At 34.8% G+C, this 14,407-nt stretch overlaps 1 protein-coding gene across 7 annotated transcripts in view; it reads right to left on the bottom strand.

The window, feature by feature from the left end:
* The window catches only part of LOC150093675 (transcription factor CP2-like), a 357,564-nt gene that overhangs the window by 203,503 nt on the left and 139,654 nt on the right, over positions 1–14,407 (bottom strand). For all 7 annotated transcript variants that reach the window (XM_090412621.1, XM_090412620.1, XM_090412622.1 and 4 more), the window contains 2 exons: positions 14,107–14,174; positions 9,539–9,644 (listed from right to left, as the gene is read on the bottom strand). In XM_090412621.1, coding sequence (XP_090268747.1) covers positions 9,539–9,644; positions 14,107–14,174 — 174 coding nt within the window. The remainder of the gene's footprint in view (positions 1–9,538; positions 9,645–14,106; positions 14,175–14,407) is intronic.

Raw genomic sequence — 14,407 nt, 5'->3', positions numbered from 1 at the left:
TTGTACACATCACGCATCCACAACAATTCACACCATCAACTGAGACATGGTCATGATGCCCTATCTTGAGGACTTGTTTCCTCATTGCAATTATCCTCAGGGTTGTATTTGCAAGCAAGGCTCCTGAATTATCAAAGCCTTAACCCCTTAAGCTCCTGAATTACCAAAGCCAAAACATCCACGTACTACTGTATAACCTGTTTCTGAACTGTTGTGAGTGGGACTTTCATATTTTTTTTAATGACATGATGATTAGTAGAACATGAGAATTTAAATCTGCTTGGAAAGCTTAATAAAACAAGCTTTTTGTGATACTATACAGCAGAGTCAAAAACACTTTTAATATATCAAAAATTTAAGGAAAAAAATAATTAAAAATAGCAATGAAAAATGCAAATAACCCAAAATCAGGATATTATAATTTATTGAGTTCCCATAGCAACAAGCATGATTCACACAGTGAAAATTTTCATGTTTTCTGTTAGATTTTCATGCAAAAATGCAGACAATTTGTTTTGTTTTAAGGCTGAGTTACTAGGATCTGTACTTGCTCAGTTGCACTGTGGTAATGAAGAGTCGTCATGATGCCAACTGCATTCCGTTAATGGATAGCAATAACGACCAAGCGTGAACTCCACGGATTCACTCGCATGTCTTCCTCAACAATGAATCTCTAATCAGATTTGTCAACATATTAGAATTCAGCTTTTCCAAAAATTATGCAAAATTAACAACTGATACATACCATGCATCACTGTTGCCTCATTTTGATTTTCTGTTCTAGCAGTTTATCTTAATTTTGCCATCCTCTCTTACTCTACAACTCTGAAGAGGCCACCAAACATGAGTGGGTGAAACTAGTCAGTGCATAATCTATCTATCCCAATGGCTTTAACAGGCCTTTAAGGCCCACAACCTTCCAAGCATGCTTGGATTTCGTAACCGAAATAGGAGGATAGAATGGTCACTCCTATGCCTCAAGGTATTCTTGGCTGATACATGCCTCCATATCCAACATTCCAGAGATCACAAACTACCTTAGTCAATCTCCTCTGGGCCCTTTCCAACATTTCTTCAACCTTTTGAAAATCATTTGGCCAAATCTATGCACAGTAGTCCATTACGTGACCTAATCAAGACCTTATATAATGGAATCAGAATCTCCTTACTTCTACAAGTCAGTGCCCTTTGCATATTTCCAGGATTCATTGTGTTGTCCTCACAATTTTGGTAATGTGTCCTTTATATGTTAGATCCTTATCCACCATCACCCCAAGATCTCTCATTTCCTCCACTTCCAACAATATATCCCCACCAAGCATAAATTCTACACCCCATCTTTGTTTTCTAAATTTTAAAACATTACATTTTGTAACAATGAACTTATCACCACTCACATGCTCATTCACTTAATCTGTTCAAGATAGCTTCTTGTAAGGCCACAACATCTGTTCTACTCCTCATATTCGTCCCAACTTTGCATCACTTGCAAATAACTGAATATCCCCATCCAAATCTTCCCCACATTAACACACAGGTTAAGTAATGGCCCCTAAAACAGACCCCTCAGGCACACCACTAGAGATTCTCCTCTTCCAGGATGTTGCTCCCCCCATACATAACTTCCTGATACCTATCAAATAGCCAATCTCCAAATAAATGAACTAGTCTAATATCCAGCCCCATCTGCTCTAGTTTGACTATTAACTTATTATGCGGTAATCTATCAAAAGCCTTTGCAAAGTCTAAGTATACTACTGTGTATCCATCTCCTTTGTCCAATGAAGCCATCATCTTATTGTAAAGATATTACTAAAACATGACCTCCTTTTAGCAAATCCCTGCTACCCATCAAAGATACACTGACATTGCTGTCAACCAAGTCTGAATCCAGGTTCTCACCAGCCTTTCCAACACTTTAACCACAACACCACACCTGATACCCAGATTGGCCTATAATTTGATACCTGAGTTCTGTCAGCTATCTTATGAAGCAATACAATCTTGCCTTCCTTTCACTCCTTTGGAAATTGACCTAATGTGTAAAAACAGATATCAACTTTCCAACACATTCCTTCAAAATATGTGGTGATATATCATCAAGTCCCACAGCCTTATTAGCATGAAGTTTACTAATTCCACATATACTTCTTCCTCATTCACAGTCTGTCTCTCCTTGTCATTCGCTGCTCTTAAGCTTTCCATGATGTAACATTCACAAGAATTAAAGACTTTTTATGAACTGCTTATTTAATATCTCAACTATATTCTTTGCAGAAGTTATCCTTATGCCATTTTCTCCAATCAATGTCATCATACCATAATCGTCCTTTCTTGCTAACTAGATATCAAATGAACTCCCTGGGTTTTTTTGGCTTAATTAGCTACCTGCTACTCATATTGCACTTTTGTTATCCTTACCAACCAAGTCACCCTCCTTGCCTGTTCTTTGTACTACACATGGAGTCGATTATTATCGCTCATCTTACGTTGCCTCCATAATGCCTTTTTCTCTATATCATATGTTTAACACATTCACATCAGGTCAAATCTGAAAACACACTCCAACTCAACATCACCAGACTTAAAGATCGGGACTATCAACATAAGAAGCCTGAATGGCAAAGAAATGGAGCTAGCTGAGGAATTAGATCAGTACCAGATCGACATAATAGGGGAGACTGAAACAAAAAACACAAACACTGGTGAGATCTTTCTGAGCAATAAATACAATATATTCAGGCAATGACAATCAAGGAAAAGAAGGAGTAGTCATAGTATTCAACACTAAATACGAGGCTAATTTTCTTGAATGGTAGGCAGTCTCAAGTATAGTGATGTTGGCAAATATGAGAATGGAGAACTGAACAATGAGACTTACTTCTGCCTATGGTCCCACAGAAGGTTCTACTAAGGTAGAAGTGGAGAAATTTTTTGAAGCTTTAGAACTGACACAATAAAAAAAGGAAAAGTTGCTCCTTGTTGGGGATCTAAATAGCAGAGTAGGAAATGATCGTCAGACATACAAAAATATTTTGGGAAAATTTGGAGTAAAGAGCAAAGCAAATAATAATGGCAAATACCTGTTGGATTTCTGCTCAGGACATGGACTGGTTATTACTAACACCATGTTCCAACATAAAAATGTGTACAAATTCACATGGAGAGAAGAATAAGAAAAAAATAAGAATAACAAAAGTCTCATTGACTATGTTATTGTTGATAGTGATGTTTTCTACCTGGTGCAGGACACCAGAGTGTACAGAGGATTTGAAATTGGAAGTGATCACTATTTAGTCTTGAGAAGGATAAAATTGAATTTCATATTGAAAAGAATAACATGTAAGAAAGTTTTAAAGAGAATAAAAGTTGAGCACTTCTCAGATGGGAACTGGAGACTAAAATACACTAAGATTATTGAAGAAAAAATGAAAGAGTTTGAGAACAGAAACCAAACCTTAGATATTCAGTGGCAAGCCTTGAAGAAAACCCTGATTGATTCAGCCAGAGAGGCATGTGGTGAGGTTGTCTGCAAGGATAGAAAAATCAGAACTTCATGGGACACAGGAAGTTAAAGAGGCAGTGAAGGAAAAGAAGAAAGCATATCAAAAGTTCCTGGCAAATAAATCAGCTTGTGCTCTGAGAGAATACAGAGACAAATCTAAGAAAGCTAAACACTGTGTAAAACTAGCTAAACAAAGGTCATGGGAGGACTTTGGCAAGAACATAGAAAATAAATATCAAGAAGCTGGTAAGATATTCTAGAGGTTGTTGAAGAAGCTTAGAAATGGAGGAAATAGTGCTGCAAAAGGAATTAGAGATGATAAAGGTGACATGAAAATGGGAGAAAAAGATATCCTTGAAGTATGGAGTAATTACTTTGACTTAATTAGCTAAACATAACTAGAAATTTTGCTAATTGAAACAAGTAGTGATAGCTACAGTGGTAAAAAACACTCAACAGGCATACAGTCAGCAATACATATCCATACTTGAAGTAGAAAAAGCCATTAAAGGCTTCAAATTTGGAACGGCAGCAGGAGTAGATTCGACCAGAAATGCTGAAGTATGGTGGTATAAAAGTCTTACAGTGGCTGCACTACATAGTTCAGAAAGCCTGGACAGAGGCATGAATTCCCAATGATTGGAGTAGAGCTCTAATAGTACCCATATATAAAAAGTTAAATTAAACTGAATGTGAGAATTACAGAGGTATTTCCCTACTGAGTGTTCTTGGCAAGATTTATGCAAGTATACTTGAGAAATGGTTGAGAAGAATTGTGGAAGAAAACTTGATGAAGAACAAGCTGGATTCAGGCCAAATAGAGGCTGTCAGGATCAGATCTTCACTTTATGACAAACAGTTGTGAAAGCATGGGAATATAAGAAAGATCCATATTTAAGTTTTGTCGATCTGGAAAAGGCATATCACCAGGTGCCAAGAGAGAAGCTATTCAATATGCTACAGTTATATGGTGGCAATGGGGCCTTATTTCAAGCAATACTTGGTCTCTGAGTTGCAAGTCAGCAGTTAGAATTGAAGGAAGTACAGGAAGATGGTTTAATGTTAAATCTGGCATGAGACAAGGATGTACATTATCCACTCTGTTATTCATTATCTATATGGATCACATTATGAAGAAAAGTGGTATTAAACATGATATTAAAATTGGAGATGTTAATGTCAGCTCTTTGCTTTATGTGGACGATGTACTTCTAAATAAATCCACTACTAGTCTGCAAGATTCCTTGACTAAACTGAATAACTGTTGTAATAGATATGGTATGAAGGTCAGCAATAAAAAGTCAAAGACAATGAAAATAGGCAGAATCGTTGAAAATGTCAACTGCATTGTGAAAGGAGAACCTGTGGAACAAGTAAAAAATTTCAGCTACTTAGGCACGATTTTTAGTTAAGACAGTAAATTAAATATGGAAATAGACAATAGAATCAACAAAGCTGGTATGGTAGGAAGTCAATTGAATAAATTCATATGGAATAAGAGAGAAATTAGTCGGAACACTAAATTGATGATGATGACGATGTCAGGTCAACTGTAACTCTGTCGCCATGAAGGGAGTGAAATTACAAGCAATTTCTTTCCTGCGTTTTGTTGGAAATGCCACTTTTCATGGCGGATTTTCAATTATAACTAATCCCTTATAGTGGGGAGGTGAAAGGAATGCTCTTTTTACAATATATTAAAAAACTTAAATATAAAGAGTTAATAAGTTTCATTTCGGCAATATAAACATTATTTAAATTAAGGGAATATTAAATCCCACATTGTTTTTAAACCGAATAAGAAACTCAAAGATTGGAATCAGAGAGTTTCATGCCTAATATAGTATACTATAACCTATCGGCTACCACTTGCAAGAGCTAATACAAGTGACCCTAGTACGTAGTACGATACCAGAGAACTCGCAGCAAAGTTCTGATCGCTATTCTTAGGTATTTTCCATAATGTAAAAACACATTTCCTAGGAAATGTATGCTGTTATTACATTATGGTGGGAGGTCACTACCCAGACCGGTTTCAGCCTTTTTTGAGACTTCATCAGTGAGTAGCTAGACCAAATTAATACCAAAGTGTATAGTGAAAAGAACTTATATACACTGCTATACGAGTTTCCAAACAGGTGCAACCATTAAGTTACTTAAATATAAAGAGCTAATAAGCTTCATTTCGGTGATATAAACATTATATCGCCGAAATGAAACCTTTATTCGGTTTTAAAACAATGTGGGATTTAATATCCCCTTAATTTAAATAATATTAAAAAACAATAATTAAAGAGAATGATATTTGATTATTAGTTACTATACTTGATTTACTAAAAGCTCTCATTATTGCAATCTATATTGTCATAATTAAAATAACCCATTATGATCATCATTTTCTTATTTGCCTGGCTAATTTGATTATACATCCACATTACCAGGTCTATAGTAACATGCAACTAAGTATTTCATTCTATTCACCTCTATCTCACACCATATGTCTCAAAACCACTGCCCCTATTTCCATCTTGTATCTCTACCTTGTATGAGCTCTTTTTCTATCATCAATAGTACTCCACCTCCCTTTTTACTTTTCTATCTTCATGAAATACATCATACCCTTCCATCTCTATTCCTGTCTGGATAAAATATTTCTGACAGGAATAGATAGAGATGGAAGGGTATGATGTATTTCATCCTCATCCAACAATGTCTTACTTATTCAACAATTTTTGGGGTGAACAAACACAATCAATGCAGTCATTTTGCTTGCCTTGTTCCTTATACTTCTAGCATTTGTATACAAACATAACATCTCATTCCTGGATCTATAACAAGTTTCACTGATACCACTTATTAGATGTGGCTTCATACTTTTTTTCAAGCCATTTCTTTTTCTCCTAATTCATCCCAGAATCTTGTTATAGCTATTGTATATCATTAGTATATTGTAGTATATCTATTGTAGTTATTTTTTGTTTTCCAGAACATGGTGAAATTTGCAAGTCTTTTACAGTTTTTCAGTTAAGAAATTATACATACATACATATATATATATATATATACATATATATATATATATAATTTAAACAGAAAATAAAGGAAAATAATATTGAATTTTTCAGCAATTAAAAAAAGGGACAAAGATGGGACACTTCTGGTATGCTCTACATTAAAATGAAATAATATATAATTATAATTACAGTACAAAGGACTCAAGCGTGCACTATAATTATGCAGTATCAGCATTATCGTTACATTTATATGAAGACATTATTTCTTCCAAAAGTGTTGATTCTTTCAAGATGCATTCATAAAAGTCAACACACAAAATGTCAAAGTGTGTCTTGATCACAATTATTGCTTTCACAGTCTTGGTGTTGAAGTGGTTCTTTTCATCAGACCATAAAGAACTCATGAGAGAAAAAATTCTCTCTACAGCTATGTTTATTCCTGGGATTGCCATAACAAACACAACAACTGGCAGTACGTTTTTGTAATGGATGTTTTTTTCTTCGAGCAACTTAAACATGTCACACCACTTTTTGTCCACTTCAGCGTTTGTGTCCTTCCATTCTTCCATCTCGGAGTTCACAACATTATTTATATGGCTGACTTGATCAAATAATTCATCTTCATCAACAATATTGAATATTTTGCTATCAAATCACTGATTGCTTTTAGGCTGCTTGCAACTTTAGCCCAAGTTAGTGGAGTCTGCAACTTAATCCAGCGAAATGCTTTCAATGGCTGGAAATGATAAGTCCATTTGCTTAAATATTCAAGGAAAGTATCATAAAATAAATTTTAGTGTCTAAAAATTATTTTTCATCAAAGATACCCTCTGAAATAATCGATGATATTTTAAATGTTTGAAAGTTCTCAGCTTACCTGTTTGTAATTTTCTGTCTGAGAAATTCCAATTCTTCTATCACTTCAGTTACTGAAATATTTTCCCTTTCTATTTTCGTTATTGTTGCTGAGAATATTTTCAGCTGATTTTGCATGAAATGAATCCAAAGTATTGATTGTTGGTTACTGAAAAATGATTTCAACAATGTAGGGCATTTATCTTGTGATAAAAAGTAAGATCTGAGTCCATCATATATGTCAATAATCCTATTCATGGCTGGTAGTAATGATAACCATCTTGTTTGTATACTACCACCTAGAACATGCTTGTATTCAATTTCTGTAAACGTGCAGAAATTCTTCAATTTCTCTACTCTCACAGTGTAAACAATGAAATATTTTATTTACAGTTATTTCGATATCAATATGCAAAACATCAGCACTAGTCTGTACACCATTATGAACAACTTGAGCAGCACAGCCAATAGAATGAATGTTCATTTCTTGAGTCTTGAAAATACATTGTTGGAACCACCTTGTTTGTATCCACAGAAGTTGGCATTGCAGTTGACTGAGAAAATGCAATGATTTTCTCAGTCAGCTGCTGTTTCTGTAAAATATCCAATATATGATTTGCAAGCAGTTTTGCTGTTTCTCCTGTTATGTTCTGAAAATCTATCACTTTAATCTGAATACCTTTATTTGGGATGAAATACCTAATAAGGACAGGCACCAACTTCAAATCTCTGTGGTTTGATGTGTCTACCATAACTGACACATATTTGGCTTGTTTCAATTCAATTGTTATTTCTCGCATTGTGTAAGGTGCCAGGACATTCATTAAAATTGATTGGCATGCTGTTCACCCACATGCCACATGTAAATTTCTTTTGAAATAAATTTCTCATTATTGCAGAGGTGCAGTCCATTGACCTCAAAAAAAGATTATGTTTTACTGCACGAAACACAAACAAACCTTCTTGAGCTGTAAGACATTTACTTTTGTCAGTTAATTTCCCTTTTGATTTTTCATGAAAAATGATGTAACATCTTGACTTGAACTGCGCGCAGTGGCTGTTACATTTTTGCTTCGTCAAATGCTGTTTTATATCAGAACGGCCTCCATGTTCAATTGAAAAAACCGAATGACACACAGTACATTGCAACTTGTTTATTGTTTTGTCGTCTTTCAAGAAGGGATATTCTTCTTTTAAATCCCGAGTGAAACTACACTTCCTTTTCAGCATGATAAAATCTGGATGAAATATCCAGATTTTATCATGGATATTTCATGATAAATTGAAATATCCATGATAAAATTAACCTTGTAACCACCCAGCAAGAAATTAATAATCATCACAGCATGCATGTTTTTGATCTCAAGCTATGACATGTCCCCAACAGAGACATTATCCTTTCCATATTCGAATATACAAGAATGAAGTCATACCACGAATTCCAAAATGAGACAAAACAGGACTAAAGTTAATAACAATAAAAGCATCCTGTTAAGCTTTTGTCAGGACAATGGGACCAGAGTCTAAAAAAGGGGACAATCCTATTAAAAAAAGAGACGTCTGTCACCCTACTGTAAATTGGTCTTTCAGATATTATACAAGAGTCTAGCTCAAGGAAAACATTTTAAGTATTGAACAACTTTTTAAAGTCAGGCTTAACAGGTATATAGAAGGTTAAAGTGGAATTCTCATGATGTAATTAACAGAAAATAAAAATTGTAATAATAACAAATGAATATTGAGATAAATCCAAACAAATAATTTACCCACATCAATGTGTTTTGCTTTTTTTTTGTAATCCCTGTAGCTGCTGGTAATAATTATTGTACTAATACAGAATCCTTGACAAAAGGTGGGAAAAAGAATTTTTAAATTCTTTTTACATCGAAATCTAAGTTACAAATTCAAGAGAGAATAAAGATTTTAGTTAAGAATTCAATATAAATATTTCTTGGATCCAAAAGGAAATCTAAATAATTCGTATTTGGATTGAATAAATAAAAAGTCAGCTATAATTCTTAGTTATACTTACACATGAACCCCTTTTCTTTATTGTGATTCAGAAAAAAGACCTGGAAATTGTGCAAATATATATTTAAGATTTACTGAAACCATAACATATGTATATGTATATATATACACACACACACATATACATGCATACCAATTTCTAAAATTCTTTCTCCATGTCTTTGATGTTGCCATTGCAAAATTTGCTCTTTCTCCATATACTGGAGTCTGCGTTCCTGAAAACCGACTCTAACAATACTCTGAAACAAAAAAAAAATTAATTAATAATTCTACTTAATAAATGTTTCTACATGTAACTTTATGAATGCATTTACATTACATTAATGTTATTATTATTATTATTATTATTATTATTATTCCTGATACCTCCAAGGAGTCCGAAGACTCATCGTGGGAGGACATCTACAATTCTCTCTACACCTAACCTCTACTACGAATCAACGCCATCTACCGCCCACTTCCAACACCACCACAACTAGTAATTTTTGTCTGTAAATTGCGTGTGTTCTGATGGGCCGATTTGTATGTATGCGGGATGAAAAACCCGAGTTTCCGGGAGAAAAAACCCTGCTACCTCCATATGAGATCGGCTAACTCACCTTCGATTGAAATCGACCAGATAAAGATTCCTCCCGTCGCGACGAGAATCGAACTTAGGCCTATTCCAATCGAAGGGCGCAATGTACCGTCGTTCTTCCAATTGCGCTACGGAGGCGCTATGAATTACTTTCTCTGAATGTGTAGGCGTTACTCTGAATGTGTAGCATTTCAGAAATTCTTCTTAAGAATATCGGAAATTAAATTCTTAAGCATGATTTGCATGATTTGATTAGGTCAGAAACAGCAGTCAGTTCTCTGGATTCCTTAAAGGTTATGTGAGGGTCTCCTCCAAGTTATCTAGCTTTGATCCTTATGCATTTCCTATTTAAATCATGATTTGTATAGCTAAATATACAGACCAGGCTAGTAAAAACCCTCATATTTTTAGTTAGCAATGTTAAATAAACACTACAAATAGGAAAGTAAAGGTGTTGAATTAAATCCACTACTATTTCAGTGGATTTAAAAACAGCATCTTAATGAATGTATCCGTCTACTGGAAGGTTTTCTATAAACTAAGAAATATAGCTGTAGAAATCATGGGAACATAAAAGGGATCTGTGTCTACATATCACAAGGTGCTGAGAAAAGTTTCACAGAATACAACAGACTTATATGGAGTTAATGGGACGTAAATAGTTATACAGTCTTAATTTAAGTTATAAGCTGGGAAGTCACTTCATGTGCAAACTTTGTTTGCTTACACTTAGATAAAGGATTAAACCAAGTGAGCAAAAATGTTCAACATCTATCTCTATTCCAGAGTATTTTAGTAATAAGGTGTGACAGCTCCTTTTTGCTACTTGTATATGGAAATATGACTTCTGCATTATTTCAACCTTGGTATCACTGCTGGCTCTGTCTCCCACTGATGAGACATCAATAAAGGCTAAAATGGGTCTGGGTAGTGCCTCATCCCATAATGCATAGCATTATACATGTCTGTAAGGATACATGCATTGCATTATTGAATACTATGGCAACTGGTGTAAAGTAATCAGTCTCTATATACAAGTAGCCCAGTTGTGAAGTCACTTTACATGCAAACTTTGTTTGCTTACACTCGGATAAAGGATTAAACTAAGATATAATTTTTTGGCATCTTTAATTTATAAGTCAGTATTCAGAATGGAAGGAAGTATAGGAAGGTCGTAGGATGAAAAATCATCAACAAAACAAACTCCGCAAACTTTGCACACTGATTGCAAATCCAGTGCAAGTCTCCAGGATGCGTTAACTAAACTGAATAACAAATATTTCATGTTATTTCATGTAAAACCTGTAACCGATTTGACATGAAATAGCAATAAAAAGACCATAATCTGAAAATAGACAGAAATTTGGAAATCTTTAAATAAGAGGGGAGGGTGGTCTGAAAAGTTCTCGGCCTCGTTCATAGATGGCAACACTATCAGCAAGATTTCTTTTTTTCTAAATCTGTCATAAGCATCCATGTGAAACAAGTAGTTTGTTTTATACAGCTGTCTGAAGAAAAGGTGTTGCCTGTATCCCTTGAAATGGATAAAATTCAGTATCACGAGGTTATAAAATTCTTTGTAAAAGAAGGTTTAATGCCAAAAGAAATTCATTCAAAGTTCATAAAAATTTATGGGCACTCTTCTCCTTCGTTTTCAACAATTGAGAAATGGGCTGCCGAGTTTAAACATAGCCATACCAGCCTTGAAGATGATCCAGGTGAAGAGCATCCAAAAAAGTGCAACAACACCAGAAATCACTGATCAAGTGCACGATATGGTATTGAATGACCGGCAAGTCAAAGTGCGTGAAATTGCTCAAACTATAGGCATTTCAAAAGAATGTGTAGAATATATTTTGCATGAAGAATTGCAAATGAAAAAGCTCTGCACAAGATGGGTGCCGCACTTGCTCACAGCAGATCAAAAATGCAGTCGCATGAAAATCTCTGAACAGTGCTTGGAACGTTTTAACAAGAATAAAACTGATTTTGTGCATCAATTTATTACTATGGATGAGACTTGAATTCACCATTACACACCAGAATCCAAACAGCATTCAAAATAGTGGACAGAAACCGGTTGTTCAGCACCAAAGAAGACAAAGTCGATTCCATCAGCAGGAAAGGTCATGGCATTGGTGTTTTGGGTTGCTAAAGGCATTTTGTTTATTAATTATCTTGAAAAGGGTAAAACAATAACCAGGGAATATTATTCCGATCTTTCAATCAGACTAGATGAAAACATTCATGAGAAAAGAAGACCCAGTTTGCAGAAGAAAAAATCATCTTTCATCAGGACAACGCACCTGCCCACAAAGGTGTTTTGGCAATGGGAAAATTGAGGGATATGCTATGAATTGTTGGACCATCCACCTTATTCCCCAGATTTGGCTCCCTCTATCTCTCCCAAAAATAAAATTCTTCCTCACTGGTCAGCGTTCTTCTTTGAATCAAGAGGTGATTGCAACTGTAGAGGGGTATTTTGCAGATCTTACTGAGAACCACTACAGGGAAGGAATAATGGTGTTGGAGCATCGCTGGAATAAATGCATTAGTCTTAAGGGGGATTATGTTGAAAAATAAAAATAATTTTGAAATTATAAATTAGTTTTTTCATTGTTAGGCTGAGAACTTTTCAGACCACCCTTGGTACATTCTCAATGAGAACCTATAGAAGAAGTAAAATATTTTAGCTATTTAGGCACAATTTTTTGTGAAGATAAAAAAAAATTAAATATGAAAACAGACAATAGAATATGGAAAGAAGGTATGGTGAGAAGAGTCAGATAAATAAATTTATCTGGAATAAGAGAGAAATTAACCAAAACACTTAGTAGTATACTAGGCAGTGCTCAAACCATTTTTAACTTATGGATCTTAGATTTGGGTTAGAAATAAAAGTTGATCAAAGACTGGAGACCTCAGATATGAGAGTTCTGAGAAAAATTAGAAAGTGAACAGATGGTATCAACAGCAGAATCATACTTAAAATTGAAGATGTTGAAAGTTTATTTTTTACTTGGTTAGACTATAATAAATTTAGTTTAATCCTTTATCCAAGTGTGAGCAAACAAAGTTTGCACCTGAAAGTATCTTCAGGAGTGGGGTAAGGTGGTACAACACCAGGCAACTCGTTGCAAAGGTGGAGCAAGCTAACATCACTCCTATCTCAGTATCTCCCATAATGCAAAACACAACTCCTTGTGGATATGTATAATGTTATACATTAAGGGAAGGGCCAGACTAGTTTTGACCTTTATTGAGGTCTCTTCAGTGGGAGCCAGGCCCAAGTGGAGATACTAGGCAGAAGCATTAGCAAGGTCATCTCCACCTATAGGAGTTGCCAAATGGTGTGCCACCTTTTTATTAAATTACTCTGGATTTAGAGAAAGATGTTGAAAGTTTATTTTTCACTTGGTTTTGCATTATGGGAGATACTGAGATAGGAGTGATGTTATCTTGCTCCACCTTTGCAACGAGTTGCCTGGTATTGTACCACCTTACTCCAGTCCTGAAGATACTTTCAGGTGCAAACTTTGTTTGCTCACACTTGGATAAAGGATTAAACTAAATTTATTAAAATTGAGGATATTAGAAAGGAATGTGACCAGAGCTAATCTGGAGTGCAACAGTCACTTAAACAGAGTGGAAGTGAAAAAGTTAGCTTGTGTCTATCATGCCTGATGCCAAGATGGCAGGAAAAAGACAGAGAGGAAAGCCAAGATCTGAGTGGATTGATGCAGTCAGCAGGTGCCCTAGAAGAGAGGAATATAAGATCTAATAATACTGTTGATAAGTGATAGAATAATTTGGAGGAAAATTGTTGACAAGACACTGGTAATAAAGGAATGTAGTACTGTCATAGTATCCTGTACACCTCTTGAGGATACATATCAGGAAACCAATAATTACTCACTGAATATAATTCTTATACCCAAAAAACATTTAATTAGAAGTACTGCTATTACAAATACTACAGTTAAATGTTTTGTTATTCACAGTCTCACAGACAAAAGCAATACATTTATTCATGCGTGAGTTCAGAAATGTATTTTAACAAAATATTTTGACCACATTTAAGTTCCCCACGTATCCCAATAATACTAACAAGACAAGTATTTTACCTTTAGCCGTTTTCCTTTCATCTCTGTGAGATCCCCAAGTTTCTTGAGTTTTATTTCATATGACTGACCTGTTAACAGAAAACAATACATCAAGAGTTCTTATTGGTTAATCATCAATGTTGTACAATAACTGACTTCAAATTTTACACATTAACATAAAAATTGAAACAATCAACCACAGTAATTATTATTGTTTGTATATACAGGTAAACCTTGATATATGCATTTCTGATGAATGTGAGTTTCGGTTAAGGTGGTTACAAACATTTATGGCATTGCATAAATTTTAAGTGCTCCCTTA

Source organism: Typopeltis vanoorti, chromosome 23 (genome assembly GCF_054136105.1).
Source record: "Typopeltis vanoorti isolate ZY-2024b chromosome 23, IOZ_Tvanoo_1.0, whole genome shotgun sequence".
NCBI lineage: Eukaryota > Metazoa > Arthropoda > Arachnida > Uropygi > Thelyphonidae > Typopeltis > Typopeltis vanoorti.
Note: the sequence above shows the minus strand (reverse complement) of the source record. Positions and strands in the feature narration are given on the sequence as shown.